The 26,421-nt window shown below is 51.8% G+C and overlaps 1 protein-coding gene across 3 annotated transcripts in view; it reads right to left on the bottom strand.

The window, feature by feature from the left end:
* SPNS3 (SPNS lysolipid transporter 3, sphingosine-1-phosphate (putative)) overlaps positions 1–25,239 on the bottom strand; it is a 53,030-nt gene extending 27,791 nt beyond the window's left edge. For 2 of the 3 annotated variants that reach the window (XM_049860952.1, XM_049860950.1), the window contains exons 1-8: positions 25,013–25,239; positions 21,678–21,743; positions 15,445–15,581; positions 14,736–14,887; positions 13,973–14,039; positions 12,618–12,766; positions 11,685–11,837; positions 5,988–6,177 (exon numbers count right to left, since the gene is read on the bottom strand). In XM_049860952.1, the coding sequence (XP_049716909.1) occupies positions 5,988–6,177; positions 11,685–11,837; positions 12,618–12,766; positions 13,973–14,039; positions 14,736–14,887; positions 15,445–15,581; positions 21,678–21,743; positions 25,013–25,202 (1,104 nt within the window). In that variant the 5' untranslated portion in view covers positions 25,203–25,239. Of the gene's footprint in view, positions 1–5,987; positions 6,178–11,684; positions 11,838–12,617; positions 12,767–13,972; positions 14,040–14,735; positions 14,888–15,444; positions 15,582–17,802; positions 17,944–21,677; positions 21,744–25,012 lie in introns of those variants that run through there. The other variant, XM_049860951.1, reaches the window with a different exon arrangement.
* Between the last annotated feature and the right edge of the window lie 1,182 nt (positions 25,240–26,421).

The following is a 26,421-nucleotide window of genomic DNA, read 5'->3' on the forward strand; positions in this document are numbered from 1 at the left end:
CCTCCTCTGCACAAAGCCCCATCTCACTCCCAGTAAAAGCCAAGGTCCTCCTGATCCCAGAAGGCAGTACCTGAATGGGCCCCATCACCTCCCGGCCTTCTTCTGCCTCTCTGCCTTCATTCTCTCCACACTAACTACAGTGACCCGCTTGCTATTCCTCAGATCTACCAGGTATGCTTGTGCCTCAGGGCCTTTGCAGCTGCTATTCCCTCTGCCTGGAATACTGTTCTTCAAACATCCACAGAATTCACTCCTTCACCTACTGCAGGTCTTCACTCAGAATCATATTATCAATGAGGCCTCTCTAACCACAATGCGTAAAATTGCAGCCTCCCTCAACACACGCGCGTACACACACACACACACTCCCTCTCTTCCCCCTCTGTTTCTCCTAAGCATTTATTATCTGAAATATTGAGAATTTTACTTATGTATCTTGTTTGTTGTCTCTCACCCCCAACTAGAATGTAAGCTCCGTAGTGACAGAGATATTTTGGTCAGTTTAATTCACTGCTTAAAATCCACAGCATTGAAACTGGCATGCCACTGAACAGGCACTCGATAAGGATTTGTTGAATATATAACTGAGTGCAAACAGCTCATTATTACTCAACCATTCACTCAGCAAACAGTGACCACCTCACCTCCCCATATGCCTGACACTACGCCGAGGGCTGGAGTGTTGAGAGCGATTGGAACCACACTTGGGTCCTGCTAAAGCTCACAGACTGGGCTGGGAGAGAAGTCACAGGATAAATGATCATGGCCCAGGGAAGACAATGGGGGCAATGGTGGTTCATTGGTAGAATTCTTGCCTTCCATGCTAGAGACCCAGGTTTGATTCCCGATCAATATACCCCATGCACGGCCACCACCCATCTGTATGTGGAGACTTGTGTTTTGCTATGATGCTGGACAGGTTTTAGTGAAGCTTCCAAACTAAGACAGACTAGGAAGAAAGGCCTGGCAATCCAGTTCCAAAAATCAACCACTGAAAATCCTATGGATCACAACGGTACAATCCACAACAGATCATGGGGATGGCACATGACCAGGCAGTGTTCTGTCCTGTTGTGCATGTGGTCACCATGAGGCCAGCTTGATGGCAGCTAACAACAAGAAACCCTGGTTGCACAGTTAAGTGCTAGGCTGCTAACTGAAAGGTGGGCGGTTTAAACTCACCAGCCACTCTATGGGGGAAAGATGTGGCAGTCTGCTTCCTGAGCAAAGGAGAAAGAAGAAAAGATACAAGGGAAATATTAGTTGAAAGGACCAATGGACCACGAGGATCACAGCCTCCACCAGCCTGAGCCCAGAAGAAACTAGATGGTGCCTGGCTACCACCACCGACTGCTCTGACAGGGATCATAATAGAAGGTCCCAGATAGAGCAGGAGAAAAAGGTAGAACAAAATTCAACTTCACATACACACAAAAAAAAGACCAGACTTACCGGTCTGACAGAGCTGGAGGAACCCCTGAGACTACGGCCCCTAGATACCCTTTTTACTCAGAACTGAAGCCACTCCCAAAGTTTACCCTTCAGGTCTATAAAACAAACACCACCACGTGTGAGGAAGACGCTTCTTAGTTCAACCACATATAAGAGAACAAAAGGGCAACCTCTGCCCAAAAGCAAAGGCAAGAAGGTGGGAAGGAACAGGAAAAATGGACAGATGGAGATGGGGAATTAGGGTGTGGAAGGAGGGAGTGCTGACACATCACAGGGATTGCAACCAATCTCACAAAAATAATTTTTTTTATAAAGTGTTGAATGGGAAACTAATTTTCTCTGTAAGGTTTCACCTAAAGCACACACACAAAAAAATATTACAGCCTTGGAAACCCTATGGAGCAGCTCTACTCTGTCCTATATGGTCATTATGAGTCAGAATCAACTGGAAGGCAACAGGTTTGGTTTGGGTTTTTTGACATCAAGGAAGGCAATACTAAGGAGCTCTAAGGACTGGGAGAGAAGGTCAGGCCTGGCAATCAGAGAAGGCTCCATAGAGAAGATGGTATTTAAGCTGGCCCTTGAAGGCCCAGAATGATTTGGGGATGTGGAGAAGGGGTTGGAGTGGGAAGGAGAGGAAGAGTAGGGGTGGGAAGCACAGGGGGCCCTGTGTGGCAGAATACAGTGGAAGGATAAGGCTACTTAGTCTGCCAGGAAAGTTCATGAGGGGCTTTGAATCCCAGAAGGAAGAGCTGGACTTGGTTCCAGAGGCACCAGGGAGCCATGTGAGGTTTTTGAGCAGTAAGGTCTGTGGTGTCAGAAAGCTAACTCTGGCTGAGTGGGAAGAACAGATGGCAAGGGGTGAGCACGACGGCAAGGAGACCAGGAAGGTGGCTCCAGGGACGGTTCTGGGGAAAGATGGCAAGGCATGAGCCAGGGCAGAGCAGAAGGAATGGTGATGGGAGATTTGGGGGGTGTTCAGCATTTCCTGACAGTGGCGGGGGCGGGGAGGGGTGGTGGGTGGTGGTTGGGGAGCAGGAGCCTGAATCTCAAGACAGGACATCCAAGTGGAGTTCAGGGCACAGATGGAGCCATGGGGTGGGCCAGGCCGGGAAATGGAGGAACTGCTTCACTTCTGGAGGGGGATGTTCGGGTTGGAGTTTTGACAAAGAGACCCAGCACCCAGGTCCAGACCACAGGGAAGAGCAGGCTCCCAGTGCAGAAGGATGGATGAAGCCTGGCCCTGCCCGCCTTCCTGCCCTCACCTTCCACCTCCCCTGGGACAGGCCAAAAGGAGAGTTTCTCCAACTGGCTTTGCCTGCCAAGATGCAATGTCATTTCTAGATGAGCCCATCCAGCTCTGGAGATGCGCCAGGCCGCAGGGGTGGAGGGGAGCAGCTGTGTCCCCGACACACAGCCAAGGAGCTGCCTGCTAGAACCAGCCAAGACAGTGGCAGAAATAGCTCTGGCAGGGGGTCTCAGGTCCCAGCCAATGCAGGGACAGGCCATTGATGGGGCCTCCATCTGCCCAGGCCTCAGTCTCCCAGGCCTCAGGCAGGCCCCGTCAGCCCCCACCAGCCAGGGATGAGGGTCCCTCTCCCACTCCATCAGGCAATGTGCAGTAATGTATTTACTTAGTTGGAGCAGTGGTTAAGAGCTATGGCTGCTAACCAAAAGGTCCGCAGTTCAAATCCACTGGCCGTTCTTCGGAAACCCTATGGGGTAGTTCTACTCTGTCCTATAAGGTCGTTATGAGTCAGAATCAACTCGAGGCAATGGGTTTGGTTTTTCTGGTTAATGTATGCCAGGAGTCCCTGGGCAGTACAAACCATTAACATGGTCTGCTGCAAATCAGAAGGCTGGAGGTTCAAATCCACCCAGAGGTGCCTCGGAAGAAAGGCCTGGTCATCTATTTTTAAAAAAAATCAGCCCTTGAAAACCCAATGGAGCACAGTTCTGCTGTGACACACATGGGGTTGCAATGAGCTGGAGTCAACTGATCTAGTGTATCCCAGGGTTTATTTCTCTCCACAGGGGTGGAAAGGGATAGTGCGGCAGGAAGGACACAGGCTTTGGAGTCTGAGTAGCCGAGTTTGAGTTTATTTGTCCTGTTATTTGTCTGTTGTTGCCTCTGAGCCTCAGTTTTCCAATCTGTCAAGTGGGGATGAGTAAAAGCCTTCCCCACAAGGGTGTTATGAGGACTTGGTAAAAGCCTATGGAGAAGGAAATGATAAGAGGAGCTTGCTACACTCCAGAAATGTTGGCTGAAGCCCAAGGCTGATGACAACAGGTGAGAAGTGCCCACACCTTAAAAGATGTGGCAGAGGGTCTGCAGGACTTGAGAGAAAAGAAACTGTCTTATGTGCTCCCACCAGCTTGTAGAGACTCAGGCGGGAGAGTCCCCTTCTGAGGGAGGGGCTTCTGGGGAACCACCGGGAGAGGCCAGTGCCTGCCAGGAGGGAAACTGCCCTTCCTCCCTGGTCAGATGCTGACTAATGCTGGCCTCCTGCACAAGGGCCACCTGAGGGGCGTGCACAGAAGGTATCCTCAGGGTACCCAACGCACATCACCTGGAGTTCGGAGGGCCTGGACGCTGGGGCCTGGGGAAGTGTGAGGGCGGGGTGCCACATGGAGCAGCCTGCAGGGGTGGGTGAGGTGAGAGGGCAGCAGAGAGGGCAGCTGCACTTTTGGAGCTTACCCAGGGGTCAAATGGGCACCATGGAGGGGAGACAGGCTGGAGTGGTCATGAGAGGGGAGCTCCCCACAGGGCTGGCTGCCAGGCCAAGAGGGTCCAGCAGGAAGGGGCTGGAAGGGCAACACATGAACAGGAGCAGAGGGGAAGCTATGAGAGGACCATGGGCGGTTATGTCACCTGCATAGAGGAACTACGCAATGGAAAATCCAGGGCCACACCCAAGAAAAGAAAACTACCGACCAATATCCCTTAAGAATACAGATGCAGAAATCTTCAACAAAATACTAGCGAGCCAAATCCCACAGCATGGCAAAAGGATTACACACCATGATACCAAATGGGATTTATCCCAGGAATGCAAGGGAAATCAATCAATGTAATATACCACATTAATAAAACAGCCAGGGACAGATTCCCCCCCCCCAAAAAAACCCACCAAAGTGCCCAAAAGAGGGGCAAGCCAGAATAAGGTGTCTGCTCCATGGACGGCACTGACAGCAAGAACAACTCCAGACACAGGTGATATTTTGCCCGTTTCCTGCCATCCTTCCTCACCTGCCCAACCCTGGGGAAGTCAGAAAGGGGAGGCAGGCAAGGACAGCGCCACAGATGAGGGACACAACGTGGAACAAGGAGAATGACGCAAGGCTAGAGCTCTTCCTCTTCCCAATGGAACGTTCTGGGTCTGGATAGCAGCTTCATTTGTAAGTATGAGCAAAGTCGGACTGGACTTGTAGATTCATGACCATGCCTGCAAAAGTCGTGGGACATGGCCATGGGTGGGAGACCCACAAGAACAGGTGGGAGAGCAATCAAGTTGTGTGCTGATTTGTCTCTGCGCCCAGCCCACTCAGGGAACCCATGTGCACAGGCATCAGCATCCACAGAGACAGGCCCTCCCAGGCTCAGGTCCACCAGTGGGTGGGTCCCCTGGGCTGGCAAGCAAGGTCATGGGCCTGGGGAGGGGAGGGGTTCCAGCCTGTCTGGCTGGGTCTGGGCTGGTGCCTTCTTCCCAGAAGTGACTGCCTCTTCTCATTTGGGGAGACAGGCAGGGCGGGGGCTGGGGGAGCCAGGGACGTTTTGCTGCACACAGGGAGGGGCAGGATCTGGTCCCTGCCTTTGGGCTCCCTGTCTGTGGATAAAGCATACACCATGGGTCCTAATGGGGGCCAAATGCACACTGAGCCCAGAAAGGCATGGCATATTCTGATGTGAACACAGAGTGGTCCAGGAAGTCTCTGTGAAGGAGGTGGCCATTGAGTTGTGTCTTGCAGGAAAAGGATTTCAAGGTGCACAGAAGAAGGAAACAGTGCCCCTAATGGAGGAAGTGGACACAGCAAACACTGGGAAGTGAGCAACTAATTGCAGGAACAGCCAGAGTGTGGGGCACAGGAAAGGATGAAATGGAATGTAGGTCTGGAAAATGTGATATCATCACATCACCACCTTTAAAGCAGTGTCCACATTGGCTATGACCAATCTGGGCCTCACTTTCCTCATCCATAGCCTGGGGAGAATTGCACTATTGCTTCTCGAGCTGACAACCAAGAATGTCCTGGGAATAGATGAGTCCCGTTGTCTCAGTTCAAAGTGTTAACCAGGAGCTCAGAAGATACACTTCACAGCTGGGAAGACTTGGGTTCAAATCCCAGCTCTGCCGTTTCCCGGCTGTGTACCTCTATGTAAGTTATTTCCTCCCACCGGAGCCTCAATTTACTCATCTGTAAAGTGGGGATAACAAGCTCTCCCTGGAAGGAGTAAACATAATGCGCATAAAGACCCGGTTTAGCTCCCCACCCACCCCACTCCCACCCCTACTCCCGAAGGAGCCCTCACTTACGTAGAAGCCCAAGAGGGTGGTCGGGGCCAGGACGAGAGCCAGGTAGAGGCAGAGGGCTGTGGCAAGCAGGCTGGAGGCACAGATGAGGGGCTCAGCCCTCGGATTGACTTTCTTGTACCTTCTTGAAGCCTCTGCCCCCAGGACAACCCCAATGATGCCAGTCATGATGGTCAGTGACCCAAAAATCAGGCTGATGGAAAGAGAGTGGAAAGGGGTAGGTCAGCTGGTGGGGGAAGGGTCAGGATAGAAGCCCTTGGTCCCTCTCACCCACCCCACCTCTGGGTCCAGCCACTTGACCTAGGTATATGATCTGGTTTCTACAGGCATGTGCCCCTGACCTGACCTACCCCTTCCCCTCCCTCCCGACCTTTCCTGGGGCCTCAGGACCCTGATTGGGGGCCTGTGTCCTCCCCGTCCCCTTTCCTGCCTCATGCTGGGAATGTCGCCAGCCATGTGGGTGACTACCCAGCACTCCAGCGCCCCACTTCCCAGCCTGCCTCATCTCCAGTGACCTACTCTACTGCTCACCACCCAAAACTGCCCCACTCAGAAATCTTCGTTCTAGCATCCCACTCTAGCCCTAACCTCCTCTCCTCCTAGCCCTGAACACTAAAGGAAGGGGATAAATGCACATTTATCTATTGAACTCTGATGGCACAGTGGTTAAGCACTCAGCTGCCAACTAAAAGGTTGATGGTTTGAATCCACTAACAGGAGAAAAATGTGGCAGTCTGCTTCTATAAAGATTACAGCCTTGGAAGAAACCCTATGGGGCAGTTCTACTCTATCCTGTAGGGTTGCCATGAGTTGGAATTGACTTGACAGCAATGAGTTTGTTTGTGTGATACCTGGTCCTTGTCTGGGCAGTGTACACACACTCCCTCCTTTAATCGCATCCTTCCATTCCCCATCTGTGAACATGCCTTAAGCAGCCCCCTCTTGACTTCACTACCTTCCCAACTACTCCTGAGCCCGCTTCAACCCCACTTGGCTTGCCCTAGTGTCCCCTTCCTGCAGAGACCTGCCTTCCAGGACAGCCTCCATACAGGCCCCCAGAGGGTGCTTTCTCAAATGCAAATGTCCTTGCCCATCCTCTCCCTAAAATTCTCCAGTGGCTCCTAAGTACCTACTGGGTTCGGTCCCAACTCCTTATCACGGTATGCTTGGCCTTTTATGGTTGGACCCTGGTTGACCTCAACTCCAGTCCCCAGCTCCATCCTCTTCTGTTCCCAGACTAGTTCTTGTCCTCACCCCAACCCACCACCACCTCATACTTTCATTCCCGCATCTGGAACACTCTTCCCTAGTTTTTCCATCTACCAAACTCCTACTCATCCTTCAAGACCCATCATAAATGTCCTCTTTTGGGAGATACCTTCCCCTGCCCCCTTACTGCCATCTTCACTCCCATCAGCTCCCATAGCACTTTCTGTGTCTCTAACATCAGGGTCATTCATTAGTCTTTGAATTCCTGGGAACACAGAGCCTGACGCACAAAACATATGTGTTGAGCAAATGAGCTCATTGATACCGCCCAGAATTCCCAGGTGGAACAGATGAGGAAGGCAAGGTTGAGAAAGGTTAAGACTAAGACTGTTCAGCTCTTAAATGACACATCTTTGCCCTCCTGGTCTATCCTGCTCTCCCAAGCTCTGTCTTAAAAGAGCCCAAGTGCTGAGCTCAAGCTAAGACTGTGACCAGCACAAACTCTTGAAAACACAGTCTAACCACGACCCTTTCCTGCTTCAGGCCCCTGAATGCTCCTCTTTGGCCTCTGGGCAAGCTCTCTGGCCGGCATTCAAGGCCCTACAGGACTGGCCCCTGCTGACCTCCACGTCTTTCCCTACCCCTTCCCTCCTCACCCTGCACAAATGATTGGGAATTCTCTAAACTCACTCATGCTTGCAGGCTCCTTGGCCTGGCGCACTGTCCCCTCACACCTACCCTTCCCCACTGGACCAGTGTCCCCTCCCAGACCCAAACCTTTCCAGAATGGCGTGGGATGGCACAGGTGCCCTGCTACTACCTCTGTGGTTCCTGCTAAGATGTAAGGGTAACAGGCACAGGACAATGGTTACTGATGTATTGCGTACCACAAACCACCTCTCCCCTAAACAACTTCTGTGAAATGTCTAACCCATGGGCTGAGGACTAGTGGGTTCATTTCCCCGCCCCGTCTCCTCAGTGCATAGGGGGGAGCAAGGAGCCCAGAGAGGGCAGGAACTTGCCCAAGGTCACACAGCCCCTCAGGGGCAGAGCCAGGCCCTCTAGGCCCTCTGCCTACCAGACAGAAGCACGTGGGTCCTTAGGCAGCTTAAAGGTGCTCCTGGAACCCTCCCAGCCTTTCAGGCTGTGCAAGTTTCTGGTTCAGCCCAGTCAGGTGACCCCGAATCCCAAACGAATGGCATCTGCCTCTGAGCCCTGGTCAGAGCCAGCTTTGCCATGTTCTCCTGACCTTTGTGAGGTTTGGGATTGCTATTCAGATAGGTAGCCAAGACAAGGACCCCTCATCAGACCCTGAACAGGAGGTGCAGTCAAACGGCACACACCCCAGCCACGTTTGAAAGAGACTTTTGAAATGTCCACCCCATGCCCACAAGCCCTTTCCAGAATCACAGACCCTCAGAGCCAAGAGGGCCCTTAAAGGCCTGCAAATCTTATTCTAACCCCCTATACAATGATCCTGAAAAACATCTGTCCAAGCCCTACTTACACATCCCCAGGAATGGAAAGCTCACTACCCGCAATGCAACGCCTTTCATCTGGGCTAGCTCTGAGTGTCCAAAGATCCTCCTCAGACTGAGCTGGAATCCCGTGTCCTGCAGCTCCCTGCCCTGCCCCACCCTCACCCTGGGGCTTATCCTAACCAGAGAGAGTGTATTAATAGCTGAGGTCTGTGCAGAACCCCACATCGGGACCTCCCACCCACTGTGCAATAGGCTGAAGAATGGCCCCCAGGATGTCTATGTCCCAAGACCTTCAGACTTTGCTGATGTGACATTAAGGATCTTGAGACAGGAAGATTATCTTGGATTATCCAGGTGGACCTTAAATGCAACCACAAATGTCCTCCTAAGAGAGAAGCAGAGGAAGATCTGAGACAGAAGAAGAGACAAAGGCAATGTGACCACAGAGGCAGAGATTGGAGTGATCTGGCCACAAGACAAGGAACGCTGGCCGTCACCAGAAGCTAGAAGAGGCAAGGCACAGATTCCCCCCTAGAGCCTGCAGAAGGAGCAGGGTCCTGCTGACACCTTACTTTTGGCCTCGTGAAACCATTTTGAACTTCCAGCCTCCAGAACTGTGAGAGAATAAATTTTTGTTGTTTTAAGCCACCAAGTTGGTGGTAATTTGTTAAGAAAGTCACAGGAAATGAATACGCACTTCCATGTGCACTTCCATGTGGGCTTCTCACAAAGTTTCTGTGAAGGAGCTGAGTTAGAGGGAGGGGGGTGAAGCTGAGGAAAGGGGAAGTGACTTGCCCAAAATGTCAAAGCCAGTGAGTACCTGCTGTGGGCTTGGGCCCTGTTTTCCCTCTGCTTATTCGAGTTGCTGTGGGGCTTTTAGTGCTCAGTTTTTGCCTCCAGGAGAAAACAAGCTGAGGAGCCAAGACAAACACCGCTTCCTCATACCCATACACTCAATGCATTTGCTCACGAGCTTTCCCTGAGTACCTACTGTGTGCCAGAAAGCAGTCCTGGCGACGTGGAGAGGTGTTCACGTTAGTTAACAGGAACAGGCAGTCTCCAGAGGCAACAGGACGCAGAGCTTAAGGGCACAGGCTTTGAAGTCAGACGGTTTTGAATCCTGCCTCTGCCACTCGTTAGCTGTGTGGCTTTGGACAAGTTACTCAACCTCTCTGAGTTCCCAGGTCTCATAGGAATAATAAGAAAGCCTTCCTCAGATGTATTGATGTTAAATGCTTAACGTAAAGGCTGAACAAAAGTAAGGGTTTAATAAATAATGATGAGAAAAGTGGAGGGAGGTACAGGCAGAAGACACAGGTTGAGCAAAGAGACAGGTAATAGTGCATGGGAGATTCTGGAAAATACATGAAGGTGTGTCTGGACATCAGGGAAACAGGAGAGAAGCAAGAGAGGAGGCTGCACAGAAGGGGTTAGAAGTAGGAGCTGCCAGCAAAGCGCCAGAATCAGAGAAGCCTTGGGGAAGGATGGAGCTCCAGGATGATCATGGAGCCCTTTGTTCTTAGTTGTCTATTTCAATTCACAGCAACTCCTGTGACAGGGTAGAACTGCCTCACAGGGTTTTCTTGGCTGTCATCTTTTGGGAAGCAGATCGCCAAGTCTTTTCTCCCACGGAGACACTGGATGAGTTCAAACCACCAACTTTTTGGTTAGCAGTTGAGCTCCTAAGAGCTTGCCCCACCAGGATGCACCCTGTATGACCCGGCAATTCCACTCCTAGGTATATACCCAAGGGACTTGAAAGCAGGCACTCAAACAGACATGTGAACCAATGTCCATTGCGGCACCATTCACAACAGCTAACAGGTGGAAACAACCTAAATGTCCATCAAAGGATGAATGCATCAACAAAATATGGTATATTCATACACTGGAATATTTATTACTCGACCATAAAAAAAAGGAAGCCACAGCTCATGCTACAACGTGGACGAACCTTGAAAACATTACACTGAATGAAATAAGTCAGTTACAGAAGGACAAATGTTTTGTGAGCCCGCTGACCTGAAACATCTGGAATAGGCATTTGCATAAAGACAAAAGTTCATTAGCTGTTACCAGGGGCTGGAGGGAGGGAGAGAGGGGAAATCATGGCTCAGGAAGCAGTGAGTTTCTGTTTACGCTGGTGGATAATTTGGCAGTGGATACGGGTGACGGTTGCACAACATGAAGAATGTTACCGAATTGTACGTGTGAAAAATGTTGAACCGGCAAATGTTGTGTTGTACATAACACAACTCTGAGGAACCTTCCAGAGCAGGATCAGAGAGGAAGAGGGAACCACAAGGAAACTAAAAAGCCTGGACCTGAGAGAGGATGGCGCTCGAGTGAGGATTTCAGGGAGGAGAAGACAAGTGAGAAAAAGATAAAAGGGCCCCGTGACTCAACATCAAGGAAGTCATTGGTGTCCTTGGAGAATGGAGTCAAATGTGTGGGGGCAGCTGGGTGGGAGTGGGGGAGGGCACCCCTAAGGGAGGAGTGCTCATGCTTTCCCAGGACTCTCAGTGCCTCCAATGAGGCAGAGAATGAATGAATGCACGCATGAAATCTCTAAACCAGCTTAGTCATGGTCGTGAGCTGTGCTTCTCAGGGCCTCAGTTCACCATCTGTAAAATAGGATGGCCTGACAGAAGACACCATGGGCTCCTCTGAAGGAAGGTTGCCCAGGACTGCCATCACCCCCCAGGCCCCACAGAAAATCCTCACCTCCCGCCCACTGCCTTCTGGACTGCCACAGCTGCCCCAAGAGGGAGAAGAGAAGGACTGGGGCCGAAGAGGGCAAGGAAGCTACCCATAATGACCCAGGGCAGCAAGGACCGAGCCAGAGTAAGAGCCAGGTCTCCTGCCTGCTGGGCAGTTCTCAGGCCCTGCCATCTCTAGAGCACTGTTGCCCAGAGAGACTGAGCTTTGGGGCTCCAAACCTTCAGAGAACTTCCTCACCGTGAATCCCCTCACCTAGGCCAGGAGCCCAGGGCTCCCAAAGGCCCCTCACCTGTCCTGGCTGTTGCACGGCTCCCGGAGGCAGGGAAGCTGCTGTCCATGGACCACACGGGCCTCGAACAGAAACTTGGGGATCCAGAAGCCCAGGGCTCCAGTCACAAAAGCCGTGGCTGTCACTCCAAAGGTCGACCATACAAAACTCCAGCTGCAAGAGAAGGTGGCCTGGCTGAAGCCAGGGGAGGTCTGCACCTCTTCCCTCAACCAGCTTGGCCCACTGAGCCAGACAGATCACCATCAGCACTGCAGGGCTCCAGGCTCCGAGCTCCAGCCTCTGGGCATCCCCTGAGAACACCTGTACACCCCAGCTACACACCTTTGCTTGGGTCATATCCTCCTCCCTCCTCTCTGCAAGACCAAACCTCCCCACTTGAAATGCCCACAGCCACCATCACATTCTCCTGGAAACCACCCCTGCCCCATCTTCCTCTGAGTCCCCTCAGCTGGTCTCATGGCCCTGTAACAACGAGAGCTCTGCCCTGCCCGTGCCCCACATCTCGGTGAATCATGAGGCCTGATAGTCCAGCTGACTCCTGTCCACCTCCCCGCGGTGCCTGGGATAGAGGATGACACAGTCCTGTGGAGCTTGGAGGGGCGATTGATCAGCTCCCAGCCCCTCCCAGCAGCCCCCAGCAGTGGGCAGGCTGGAGATTACATCCACGGAATAGACGAGGAAAGTGAGTCTCTGAATCTCAGGACCCCTCGGGTGAGGTGGGGGCAGAGCCAAGACTGGAGCCCATCCCACCTGCCTCCCTCACAGCCCATATTTCTGTTAGCCCCGGGCATGCCCAGATAGCAAGGTGAGAGCTCAGAGAAGGAGGGCTGTGAATGCTGGAACTATCAGGGAGGGTTCCTGGAGGCAGAGGAAGGTGCTACTGGAGCAGATGGGGCTTTTCTGTGCCATGCAGCAGAGACCAGGGACACTTACTTTCTTGCCAGGTATCTGACGTCCTCACACCAGGTACTCCTTGGGCGCTTCGTGGTCGCCTCCCCCTGCTTCTCAGCAGCTCCCCGGGGTGGGTCTGGAACCAGCAAAATGAACAGGACCAAGGCCACGGCCTCCAGGCAGGGCATGACCTGGAGACAGAAGGGCCTGGGAAGCTCAGGGCTACATGCTCCCAAGCCAGGAGACCAGCCACTGTACAAGCCACAGTGTTGGAACTCTGTGGTCCAGGCTCTTGGGACACACTCTACCCTGGACACAGCTCATTTTCTGAGTGCTGTTTCTCACCCCTCACCCCTGTAGAGCTCAGCTGTGATTTCATACCTGTCTGTCCAGTGCCGATGCTGGTCTATCTGGCTCAATGGGCCAAGCTGGTTGGGAGCTGGAGCCCAACTATGCTGACCCCAACTGTTGGGTACACTGACCCTGGCTGCCCCAAGAACTGTCTCTTTTCTTGACCTGTGCCTCCATCTGCCACACCAGTCCTGCCCTAGTGTCCTCTCCTAGCAGTCCCCCTGCTCATACTCCCAAGGACGGGCAGTTTACTACCTGCCTTAGAAAAAAAAAAAAAGCCTTAGGGCAGCCTTTAAACAAACAGCTCACACCATGAGAAAGTTCTTATTCAGGCCAAGCTCAGGCCCGCCTCCTGGAAGCCCACCCCACCCCACCCCAAGGCCTGACTCTGCCTTCTGCAGCCTCATACAGGCCAGCTCCCTCAGGACCGGATGGCTCCGCAGAGATCTGCACCCAGAAACCACTTCCTAGTTTGCTTCTTCCAGGACCAAGCCCCCAGCCAACCCCCCAACCCGGCATTGAATTCCTTCCTCTTCTGATTGGTCATATCCCTGCCCGAGTCTGATCCAACAGTACTGCACCCTCAACAGGGTTGACCCAGTATTTTCCCAGGTATCCTGGGTCCACTACCTGAGTAACCCTAGCTGCCAATCCTTAAGGACCTACTATGTGCCCTGGCCCTGGACCAGGAATTTTCCATCTTTTTTTTGTCTTATTAATCCTGAAGATTCTATAAGGTGGCATTTATTACCCCCACTTTTTTTTTTTTTTTTACCAGTAGGCAAACTGAGGCTTTGAAGAGTGAGGCAACTTTGTTGAGGTCACATAGCTAGTAAACTGAGCAGCCAGGATTTGAACCCAGGGTCATAGCTTCCATAACCCACTCTCCAGATGGAGCCCCAAATGCCCAAAGCTGCAGACATCCGACCACCCCCTTGGCGCCAGTTATTGTGCCAAATGGCTAAGGCCACCCAAGGCTGGAAAGTCCCTGCCAGCCCAGGGCGGAGTGCGGGGGAGCAGAGGGGAGAAAAGGAAGCTGGACTCACGCGGAGGGCCCAAAGCCAGTTCCCAGTCAGCTCCGTCACAACCGACCCCAGCACGTAGCCCAGACCACTGCGACAGAGGAACAAGGGAAATGGGCAGTGAGGAACGGTAGGCAGGCAGCCCAAGGCCAGTTTGATCATGGTACCCCCCCACCCCCAGGAGTCGGCCCTCAGCAGACTCACAGTCTTCAGAAAACCAGAAAAGTAAGCCACACAAGGCCCAGATGTCCACTGCCCTTGGTCAATTCACCAGTAACCTTTGGCTCCCAGCCCACCCCCCATACCACTATCTCCCCACATGAGAACTCCCCACCCGAGGCTCAGCCCTGCCTGACTCACGCGATTTCAGGAAACCTGGGTCAGAGCTCAGGAATCTGGCTGCAAATCCCACTCTGTCCCACCCTCTTTGGGGTGTAGGCCTGCCCAAACATGCTTCCTTGTATCACCCCCAGAGCGGCCACACCCTGAGCAGTCCCCATGCCATACTGCCCTTCTCCCCACTTCTGGGAGGGAACAAATCAATGTGGAGCATCCTTACTATGCCTCACCCTCACCACAGCCCACTGGTGGGGGTTATGGCCCCCATTTACAGATGAGGAAAACTGAGGCTTACAGAGGTAGCGTGATATGGTCACAAAGGGGTAGGACTGGGATTTCAATCCCAACTCTCCTAGTTTGATTTCTCCTACCCTCAGCCCCCCTGTTCTGACTTCCTTTGGGCCTCAGTTTTACCACCTGGGGAAGTGGACCCAGGGTTGATACCAACCTTCCAACAGGGATGAAGATGTAGAAGACAGCCAGTACCCGGGTCCACTGGTCCCTCACGAAGAGGTCGCCCAGGATGGTGGGCGCGATGGTAGAGTAGCTGGCTGTGCCAGTGCCCACAATGCCCCGGGACAGAAAGAAGAGCCAGGAATGCTGGGCGGGCCAGGCACAGGACCGTGGTGAGTTCCAGAAATCACCCAGGGGCCAAGGAACCCAAACATTTGTCAGAGGGGGCTAGGAAACCTCGTGAGACGGGCCCCCAGGGGAGGAAGAGGGGATCAGGGCTATAGACATCTCACCATCCTGGGCAAACGCAGGTTCCCAAAATCACCCAAGTGCCCCCTGCTGGTGCCTGCAGCCTGCAGCCACTACCTCCCTCCACATTCAGAGGAGCCCTTCTCCAGGTCCCTGCCTTTGCTAACTAGGCCAGCTCCCCAGAACAATAGCTGACACCCCACACCCACATCCCCAGTAGAGTCAGGCAGAAGTGAAGCCACAGGCAGCAGCAGAGGTGCAAGAGAGGAAGCCTTCTGTCAGGAAAGGCTAACAGTCTCTGGCCCCTGACCAGGATGGGGCCTAGGCTGAGCCTGCACCTCCTCTCTTAGCCCTGGAGGGGGAGCCACAAGCCCGGATCCTGGAATGGAGTAGAACCATCACCACCCCAACTCCCATGGTTCTGGATCAGGGAGGAAGCAGGTGGGGGAAGGTACCCGGCGGGAGATGAAGGAGCTGGAGAGGCCAGCTCCTGACCACAGCAGGATCCCGAAGGTCAGCGTGGCCTTGCGGCTGTGTCGGTCGCCCAGATAGCCAAACACGGGTGCAGACAGCAGCAGGCAGCCGATGAAGACTAGAGGAGATGTGCAAGGGTCACCATGAGTTCTCCCCCTAGACAGCCCAGCAGGCCCAGGGAAAGGGCTGGCCCAGATGCCACAAGCTGGCACCAGGGTAGTGAGTCCAGGCATGAGAAAGAAAAGATGAAGTGATTCTCCCAATCCCCTCCCAACACTCAGCCCAGAGTGGGGGTAACTAAGAAGTGTGTGGGGATCCAGGGCCCAGGTTCGAATCCCAGCTCTGCCACTTGCTTACATGTGGCTTTAGGTGACTAAGTCCACCTCTCTGAGCATCATCTCAACAGTAAAGACGTCAACATCCCCCTCTGAGGCTGGGTAGGGATGAGATGAAAGAGGGAGGGAGAGTCCTGGCACAGAGCCTCACGTGTTTGGTAGACACTAGTTTCCTATCTTTACTAGAACTTCTGACCCCGGGAAGCCTGGGGGCCCTAAAGCGCCCCTGCCCTTTCTAGGTATTGGGGTTGGTCTGATTTATCACTCACACACCTGTTGTTAGGGGGTATTGGTGGTTCAGTAATAGCATTCTCGCCTTCCATGCGGGAGACCTGGGTTCAATTCCCGGTCAGTGCACCTCACGTACAGCTACCACCCGTCTGTCGGTGGAGGCTGGTGTGTTGCTGTGACACTGAGCAGGCTTCAGTAGAGCTTCCAGACTAAGAAGGACTAAGAAGAAAGGGCTGGCCATCTACTTTCTGAAAATCGACCAGTGGAAACCCTATAGATGACAATGGTCCAATCCGCAACGTTCTGTTGTACATGGGGTGACCATGAGGTAGGGGCTACTCGACAACAGCTAACATCAACAACACCACCTGCCGGGGTGGGGGTGCTGACAAAAAAGGAGGGAAGGACAGTCTCTGCCTGGGGCCTGCTTCACAGCAGATGAGTGCAGGAATGAGCACCCTGATTACAGACCCAGGAGGCTGGCAAACAGCTGCTTTCCACCAGTAGGTAAAACATTCCCCTGACACTGACAGTTGTATTTATAAAATCAATTTTAAAATTAAACTCTTATTAATATTACCTGCTGAATTAATGAATGCGGTTTGCTATTTAGTAAAGACAAAGAAATTGCCACATTTTTGTTTGGCTGTAATCGTGGAGTCCCTGGGTGACAAACGGTTGAGGCACTCGCTGCTAACCAAAAGGTTAGTGGATGGAGTCCACCCCCACAGGCGCCTCAGAACAAAGGCCGAGTGGTTATTTTGAAAAATGAGCCATGGAAAATCCTACGGAGCACAATTCTATGGTGACACACACCGGGTCAACATGACTGAAAGTCGACTCAGCAACAACTCTTTAATACATGGATACCTTGTACAGTGGTTAAGAGCTCAGGCTGCTAACCAAAAGATCAGTAGTTCGAATCCACCAGCCGCTCCTTGGAAACCCTATGGGGCAGTTCTATAGAGTCGCTATGATTAAGAATCGACTTGATGGCAACGGGTTTGGTCTGCATACAAAGCTTCTGTTCTTTAAAAACAATCGCCTCCAAACTCCGGGGATGGTGGGCTCGCTGCCTCCGAGCCGAGCATCCTAGTGGACCGCTGCCTGGGTCGGGCTGTGAAGAGCCAGCAACAGCCAAAGATGCAAAAGGGAAGGTCTGGACCCTCCCATACCAGCGACCCCAGTCCCAGGGCATGGAGACGCCCAGCACCTGGGTCTCCATTCATCTGTAGGGCACAAATGATTGACAGCCCCTGAGCCCAATGAATGACCGGATTCTTCCCAGCTCAGGTTCCAGCCCCGCCCACTCCCTCGTGACCCGCTCTAATATTGGGCTGAGCTCTATGTAGTCGCCAAAACTAGGGCAATTTTGACCTAGAAAAATAGTGATTTAATACAGTTCAACCTAATACTTCCACAGAGGGTGATCTTTGGTACCAATGGCATTTAACATTTTAATAGCTACTGCCAGAAGAAGCCTCCAAAAAGGCTGTAGCAATTTACACTACAATAGGCGATGCCAGCGCCTTTGCTCACACTCGATATGATCGATCATTTTATTTTAATGATTGAAAAGCAAATAGGATCTCACTGATGTTTTAGTTTGCATTATTCCCAGCCAGTTTTTGAATAAGTGTTCTTCTGTTCGCGTCCTATGCCCATTTTTCTATTGGGCTGTTGTTTGACTTTTTAAATACATTTTGGAAATCGTTTTTTCTCAGAACTTTGTATTTAAGAGTCAAAAAATGCAAGTTCTGGGACTAGACTAACCAGGAAAACCAGTTGCCGTGGAGCTGGCTCCAAATCCTGGCGACCCCGTGTGTGTCCGAGTAGAACCATGCTCCATAGGGCTTTTAGTGGCTGATCTTTGAGAAGTAGATCGCCAGGCCTTTCTTCCGAGGTGCCTCTGGGTGAGCTCGACCCTCCAACCTTTCGATTAACAGCCAAGCACATGAACCACTTGCGCCTCCCAGCAGAGAGCATTGAATAAAATAAAGGGCAGTAAATGGCTTTATGTATATGCTCAATAAATGTTATTTATTACTATTATTAAGTGCATTTATAGTTTCAATCACCATCGCACAGGAGTGTTTTGTCCTGATGTAGCCAAATGTATCACTATTCCTTTAGGTGGATTGTGTTCCACGCCTTGTTTTATGCGTCTCTTCTTTACCCAAAAGTTATAGAAAATATTTCCCCAAATCTTCTAATACTTTTCCAGTTTTGGGGGACGCAGATCCCTTAAAGACACAAACGCAGATGCTCTGGATGGAGAGACCTGCCCCCAAGGAGAAGGCAGGCCTCCTCATGCCTAGCATCCCCTTTGAAATCATTTCTGTGGCAAGGCAGAGTAATTAATGAGCACAAAGTTTAAGAGAGAGATTCTGGAGGCAGATTGCCAGGGTTCCAATCCCAGCTCTGCCCTTTACTAGCTGTGTGGCCTTCAGCAAGCTCCATAACCTCTCTGTACCTTAGGTTCACGGTCTGTAAAAGGGAGATGACAATCATAATGCCTGCCTCATGAGGTCGTTGTGGAGATTAGGAGTTTATACCATAAAGCACTTAGAAGAGTACCTGGAACATGGTGTCAGAGTTTGTTTTAAATACTATTAATTAATTAACTAGCTCCATTCAACAGCCTCTCTTTCCCACGGAGGGAGGTCTGACCGTTGTTTCCCCCACCCCTACCCTTGCCGTTACAGCTGACCAAGCTCTCTCTCAGTTATTTCCTCTCTCCTGCAGCCCTGTGAACAGGTAGCAGGGGGCGCCTAGGGCCATTGCACAGCAACCCCTGAGGGTGAAGAGACTCACCTGAGGTCACACGGTGATTAGGCTTGGGACAAGTCTGGCCACCAGGCCTCCAGGCCCACTGCCCTTTCTAAGCACTTTCTTGGACGGCTTTGACAAAGCTGGCCCTTCTCCTCAGCCACTCACAAATACACACTCACACACACACATCCACACACTGACTCATACACATTAGCACACTCACACACATCCCCATCCCACACATTCACACACACATACACACACTAGCACACATTAACACAGTCACACACATATCTATCCCAAACACTCACACACACACATCCATGCACGCACTAACTCACACACATTAGCACACTCACACATAGCCATACATACACTAACACAGTAACACACTCACACACATCTCTACCCCACACACACACCTTCATGCGACATTCTCACACACATTAACACTCACACGCATACACCCATGCACACTAACACACCTTAACACACGGATGCACACACACTGACACACACCTTCATGTACAACTAGCTCACACCCTCACACACAAACTTCTCCCTCCACAGTGTCTCATTTATCAAGGGCCTTGTAGTAACAATCCTGTTCACCATGGTAAGAACCAGGGTAGGGGCAAAGTTTACTCAATTGCCATTATCTGTTTAATCAAGAAGGTTGTGGCTATTCAGCTGAGTGTTCTCACTTTGGCTACAAATAGGACTAGAAGGTGTCTCCAGGCAGCGGCCAGCTGCCCGGCCTCTCAGCCCTGAGACTGAGGAACAACTGAAAAGAACCCATCGTCTAAAGCAGTGGTCTTCTAACTTCTGGTCATGTGACTCTTAAGAGAGACCTATGTACCCCTCCCACGCTTTCAGCTGACATTTGAAATATTTTCCTCAGAAATTTAAATCGTTCCAAAGGATATGATTTCTGGAATTACTGTATATGTTTTAAATGTACTTTTTCATTCATTCCTTAGTCCTGAAGATGGAGTTCATTCCGTTTATGGGAAATGTCCACCCTGGAGTCTAATAAGCAAAGCCAGTTCTCCTTTGTCAAATCAAATGGCCAAATCAAACTGACTTTCCGTGAGAAAAATGTAGGGCTTCATTTTTTCATTGAAATAAATGTGTTAACACCCATCCCTGAGACAACCATCTTTCTTCTGAATCTTACTTCAGAGATAAATAGCAGGTAGTCACACAGCTGGTCAGCTAGATAACAGCTGGTGTCTCGCCATGGGTTTGTGGCCAGGAGGAAGCAGCCTGGCCTTGATATTCTCCTGGCCTTGCTTCCAGGTCTCCCCAGCAGAGGTAAAGTGCCCACCAGAGATCCCTCTGTTTGGCACCATAGTAAAATCCATTTCAGGGTAGAGATGGATCTTTCGGCTTAAAATGGAGGAAAATAACCAGTTGCTATGGAGTCAATCCTGACTCGTGGCAACTCCATGTGTTTTAGAGTAGAATTGTGTTCCACAGGGCTTTCGATGGCTGATTTTTCCGAAGGAGATTGCCAGGCCTTTCTTCCAAGTCACCTCTGTGTAGACTCAAGCTGCCAGGCTTTTAGTTAGCAGCTGAGCGCGTTAGCCATTTGCAAAAATGGTGGAAAGGAGCTCATTAAGGGGAAGCGAGAAAGGAAACTCCCAGCAGCTCACAGGCTTGTTCTCAGGCAGATCCATTGTAGGAAAGAAACATGTATTCTCTCAAAACTCTCTGTGCTCACATACCACCTGCAAAGTTTCTGTGTCCCCTTCTAGAGCTTTGAGATGGTGGACTATTAGGAGAAAGCAGGGATCAGCAGAGAGGAACCCATGTATGTGCTAGTTACAGGCTGGTGTGTGCACACGTATGTGTCATGTGTTGTGATGGTGTGCATACGCATGTGGGTACGTGCGTGTTATGGATTGAATTGTGTCCCCCCAAAATGTGTGTTGTAAATCCTAATCCTTATATCTGTGGTTATAATCCCATTTGGGAATGGGTGTTCTTATGTTAATGAGACAGGATTAGGTTAGGGTGTACCTTAAACAACCTCTTTTAAGATGTAAAGGAGATTAAGCAAGCAAGTGAGAGAAGCAGAGGTGGGGGAAGAGAGAGACCACACCACCTGAAGGTCAGCAAGGAACCAAAGAATAGAAGCTGAGGAGACAAGGGTCTTCCCTCAGAGCTGACACAGAGAGGGAGCCTTCCCCTGGAGCCAGCGCCCTGAATTTGGACTTCCAGCCTTCTAAAATAAAAAAAAAAAAAGCAGTGAGAAAATAGCTTTCCTTTTGTTAACGCCACCCACTCGTGGTATTTCTGTTACAGCAGCACTAGATAACGCAGACAGTGTGTCACCATCCAGGCACCCACAGGAGAAAAGTGAGTGCCTCGTGACCCCAACAACCCCCACCTTGTAATGGGGCATGCTGTAAGCTCCCTGTGGGCCCAGATCCCACCTAAGCTGGTGTGGGGGATGTGTCTGTGTGTCTGTCTTTGTGTCTGTATGTCCTGTAGTCAGATTTTTCAGGTCTGTGAAGGAAGGCACGGGTCAGAATTTCTAGCCTCCTGTGCACAGTTGAGCTCAACAAACGCTAACTGAACGCAGGTCTTGACTCCACAGCCATGACTTACCCTCAAGCACCTTGTCCAGCCCACTCCTGTGCTCTGCCTACAGCACCCTCCTCTGTTGGCTCGTGCTGGCTCCTCCTCCTACCCAGCCTACCCTTCATGGCCAAACCCCACCATCCTCCATGCCTCCTTCTCAGGCTTCATGGTGCTCCGCCGGGATCTGATTTCCCAAGAGCTGAAGCTGGACACAGAGCAGAGCCCGCTGAAAGACCCCACCCAGCATGAGCCCAGGGCCCCAGCTCCAGGGCTAGGGACTCGCTCCTTACCAGTCTGAAGCAAGCCCACGTTACTGTCTCTGATCTGAAAAAACTTCTGCACGTCCAGCAGCACTCCTGTGGACAGAGGAGCCATGCTCAGGAATGGGCAGTCTTCCAGCCGGGCGGGTCTGTAACGGCAGCTGTCCCTGCATTTGGGACAGGGCCACAGCTGACCAGCACAGCACAGGGACCAAACGCACAGATAGACACACACTTACACACAGGCACACTCTCACAGTCATCGGCACATAGTCACAGAGACACAGACGTGCACACACACATAGGTAAAAATATGCCTGTAAATAAGTATTCCCAGAGAAATACCCCCAGGCACAAATAAACATACACATACAGGAGCCTGTCTCACAGATATGTAGCCCAGTCTTATACAGCCAGACACTCATATACATATACACTGGAATGTACACAGAAAGACCCAGCTACAGGCACGTGCACACATGCACGTGTGCAGGGCTGCTGTTCACTTCACTGCACAGTGCGCAGCCAGTCACTTAGACTATAGTGTAAATGGAAGTCTCCAGAGTCGTGCAGCACAGCAGCCCTGCTTCTGCACAGACACCCAGACCTGCACAGAAGACATGCATGTTCCCCCAGGACTGTGTACATGCAAAGACAGGTGTGCTATGGCCTGCCCACGTGTACACAAAAGCATGTTTTACCAGAGACATGAGCACACATGTGAGTGTACACATAGATTCAGAGACTTAGGTCCCACGTAGGTCCCTCCTTGGCCCCAGCTTCCTAAGGGTGCAGGCCCCTGCTTGGCACCAGCCAGGGCTCTGAAGCCTCCAAATTTTTGCTAACCCATGGGCTGACGCAGTGGGCACTGAGTCTAATGCAGACACAGGAAGCAGGCTCCCAGATGCTGGGCTCTGTTTCCTGAAATCCTCTCGGCCCCTTGGTGGTAGTTCAGAAAGGACTAGTCAGGGGCTGTGGCACCTGCTTTTCTGGGCCGTGAGGCTCTAGCTCCACCATTATTACCAAGAAGTCTCATCATTTCCTTTTTACCTAGAGATGGCTGAGAGCCAGACTGCACCAGACACTTGCAATTGTTACCCTTAAAGGTAGGGACCAGCATTGTTCCCATTTTACAGATGGGAAAACAGAGGCTCCAGCCAGTGCAAGGCTGTATGCCTGGAACTGAGGGAGCTGGAACTCAAATCCCAGCTGGAGGCACCCCACCCTCCTGTCTGGGCTCATGAGGGAGCCAGAAACCCCCAGTGGGGAAGGAATCTCCACATCCACACCTGCAAGACCTGCCAGCTGTGGAAGAAAGAGAAATGAAATAAGGGATTTTTGTTTAGACATTTAATTCGAGCCCTGCAGCCCCGGTGCCCAGGACTACAAACCTCTATGTCTTTTTTCCTCTTTTAATGTTTTTTAATTATACAAATAAGACATATTCCTTACAGATGCAAAATAGAGAACACAGGTATTTTGCTAATACATTGCTAGATAAAAATCCTCTCTGATGACATTCATCTTCCATTTTTAGGTATGGGGCTCATCCCTCGTCTTGTCCTCCTGGGCTCCTCCCAGCCCCATGGCACTCTAGGGGTGCCCCAGGGCCAGGTGTGTACCCAGCCTTGCTTTTATATGTGTTGGTCACTTTTGCTCCCCCCAAAAGGCTGTTTTGCAAGAGGGAATTTTAGCTGCTCTGCGTGTGAGCTACCTGCCCGCAACAGTCACTAAGGCCCTTTCCATGGTTTCACTTCTCTGGACTGCCATCATCCGAATGGCAACCACAGCCTCGCTTCTCCCAAGACCAGGGGAAGTGAACAGAAGGGCCTCAGGAAAGCAGGACTCGGGGGCTGAGGCCCCAACCAGGGGCCCTCCAGGGCGAGTGGCAGGGACAGCTGGTACCTCTGTACCGATGTTCCCCCAGCTTCCGTCTCCCCCGCCCCCCAAACTCCTCCTCAGGCCTCCTCACTCTGGCCTAATCCATTGCCATCACCACTGAGCAGACCTGTCTGCCTCACCTTGCCTCAATCAGGACCTCAAACCTGATGCTATCCCCCCACTTAAAAAAAAACTTTCTATGCCACCCCATTGCCCACAGAAGAAAGACCAAGCTCCCAGCCTAGTATCCAAGAAGCCCATGATCTGGGCCCAAACACCCTCTTTTGAGTAATTTCCTCCTTTATCCCCTCCCTCCATCCCCGCTCGGAACACACCTTTTAACCCCCTGTGCCTTGGCGCACGCTGTCCGCTCTGAACACTCTCCCCTCACCCCATACCCCACCTTTCCAATCTTCTGCGCCATAAAGGCCTCAACTAAACACCCCCTCCTTTGTGAGTTCTGTCTGACCTCTCAGTCACCTGTCCTTGGGCTCCACCCGGCTGCCACTCACCCCCCTCTGTCCTGTATCAGAGCTACTAGGACAGGTATTCTGTGTCCCACTGAGCTTCCCGAAGACAGAAACCAGGTCCGGTAATGTCTGCAGCCTAGGGTTCCATTTATTCACAGCCCCTCTTCAGCAATGAATCGCTGTCCTGGCCTCAGAGAGGCCAGACCGCTGCAGTCCGTCTGAGCACCCCAGCCTGGCCTGAGCCTCTCTCCTCTGGCAGCATCTCTCTGCCTGGAAGGATTCCTTGAATGAGCTTCTCCCTCGGCCCCACAGAAGGGTCATTCCTGAAATGAGGCAGGAACTACAAATCTGACTTCGCCCTGGGTCTCCAGGGCCTACCAGAGGGTCTTTCCATTCTCAATGCTCAGTCAGTCTTGAATGAATAAGTGAATGAATGACAAGAAGAGAAAAGCAGGCTGAGTTCCCATTGATCTTGAATGAATGAATGAGTGAGTGACGAGAGGACAGACACAGGTTGAGCCCCAGTCTTGAGTAAATGGATGAATGAGTGAATGCCAAGAAGACAGAAGCAGGCAAAGCCCTCCTCTACAGGAAGGCAGGCAGAACGTGCAGGATTTGCACGCAGCCTGCGGCCCCAGAAACAGCTCAGCAAGGGCAATTTCTTACCTGGGAGCACACCTATCCTCCACAACCTCACCCTGGCAGATCCGTCCAGAGCCTCCAGGCCTTTGTCTGAAGGACTCATTCTCCCTGCTGTCTTCATCCATGCACACCCCACCATGTCCTCTCCCCCTACACTCACTGCACACCCTACTAGTTTAGGGCTGGATTGGGACCTCCAATTGCCCACCCCCCACATTCAGGCATGGTTGAAAACCACCTCCAGACGAGAGAACACCAGAGACATGTTGGAAGAGAAGAAAGGATACCAGATGGAAGGCCACTGTGGGAAACGTAGCCCCCAGCTGGTGGCTGGGCAGCCAGTGGGCAGAGCAGCAGACCACCCATCCTCACCCGCAATGATGAACCAGTTCATGTAGTTCAGGAGGTTGATGTAGCAAAGCACTGCAGCTGCCACGTAAGCTCTCCTGCGGGGCAGGCTCCAGGGAGCAGGCGCCGTCGCAGTGGATCGCTGGTCTGAGGCCAGAGCCCCATAGTGCCGGCCCTGTCCCTCCGGCCGAGGCTCTGAGTGCCCCATGGACATCCCCACAGCCACACCAGCCTGCAGCTCCTCTCCCAGGACGGGTGCCGGTATGAAGACTCATCAGCTCTGTACCGAGTCACTTCCTGTGGGCTCCCAGCCTCCCAACCTCAAAGTAACAGCTGCACATCTTATCACAGGTTCCAGCAGAGCCCACCGCAGCCTCGCTCGCTAGCAAGGTTTCATCACCCTCAGCTCTGAGTCTCCTTGCACCCCGACCCTTGGCGGCTGGACAACTCTGTGATCCCCTCGGTTTAGCCAGTGGCTACAGAAAGAACAAGAAGCTTCACGGGACAGGAAATGAGATGTCGCCATGAATCCTGCTCCTTGTGAGGCGGGCTGGCAGCCTACACTAAAGATAGACTGTGAACAAGGGGCTTGAACCCCGGGTCAAATCTGGGAGGCATGGGGTGGCCAGGAGAGCAGGACTAGAATAGGATTGTTAGTCCAGGCTGACACTTATTCAAGGCCTGATGCCTTATCTGGAGAAAAAAAGAGAGCTTTTGGGCAAAACTCATCAATGGACACTAAGTCCAGGGGGAAATTTTTTATGAAGGGCAGCATATTGGTGTGATCTTAAAGTGGCTCTTTATTGTTGTTGGCCATTTAGTCGGCCCCTGACTCATGGTGACCCCATGCACAATGGGACAAAACATTGCCTGGTCCTGTGCCATCCCCATGATCAGTTGTGGATCAGACCATTGTGATCCATAGGGTTTTCACTGGCTGATTTTCTGAAGTAGCTTGCCAGGACTTCCTCCCTGGTCTGTCTTAGTCTGGAAGCTTCGCTGAAATCTGTTCAGCATCCTAGCAACACACAAGCCCCCACTGACAGGCAGGCGGTGGCAGTGCATGATGTGGCATTGGCTGGGAATGGAACCCAGGTCCCCCACATGGAAGGCAGGAATTCTACCACTGAACTACCAATGCCTCAAAGTGTCTCTTCACAGATTGTTCATTAGTTGTTGTTGCTGCTATTGTGTGCCATCGAGTTGATTTTGACTCTTAGCAACCCTATAGGACAGAGTAGAACTGTCCCATAGGGTTTCCTAAACTGTAATCTTTACGGGAGCAGATTGTCAGGCTTTTTCTCCTGCTGAGCAACTGGTGGGACTGAACCGCCAACCTTTGAGTTAGCTGCCATCCACTTAACCATTGCACCACCAGGGCTCCTTTATCAATAGCAAGAGCAAAAAAGAATAGCTGTACAGTAGAGAAATCA

Source organism: Elephas maximus, chromosome 19 (assembly GCF_024166365.1).
Source record: "Elephas maximus indicus isolate mEleMax1 chromosome 19, mEleMax1 primary haplotype, whole genome shotgun sequence".
Taxonomy (NCBI): Eukaryota; Metazoa; Chordata; class Mammalia; order Proboscidea; family Elephantidae; genus Elephas; species Elephas maximus.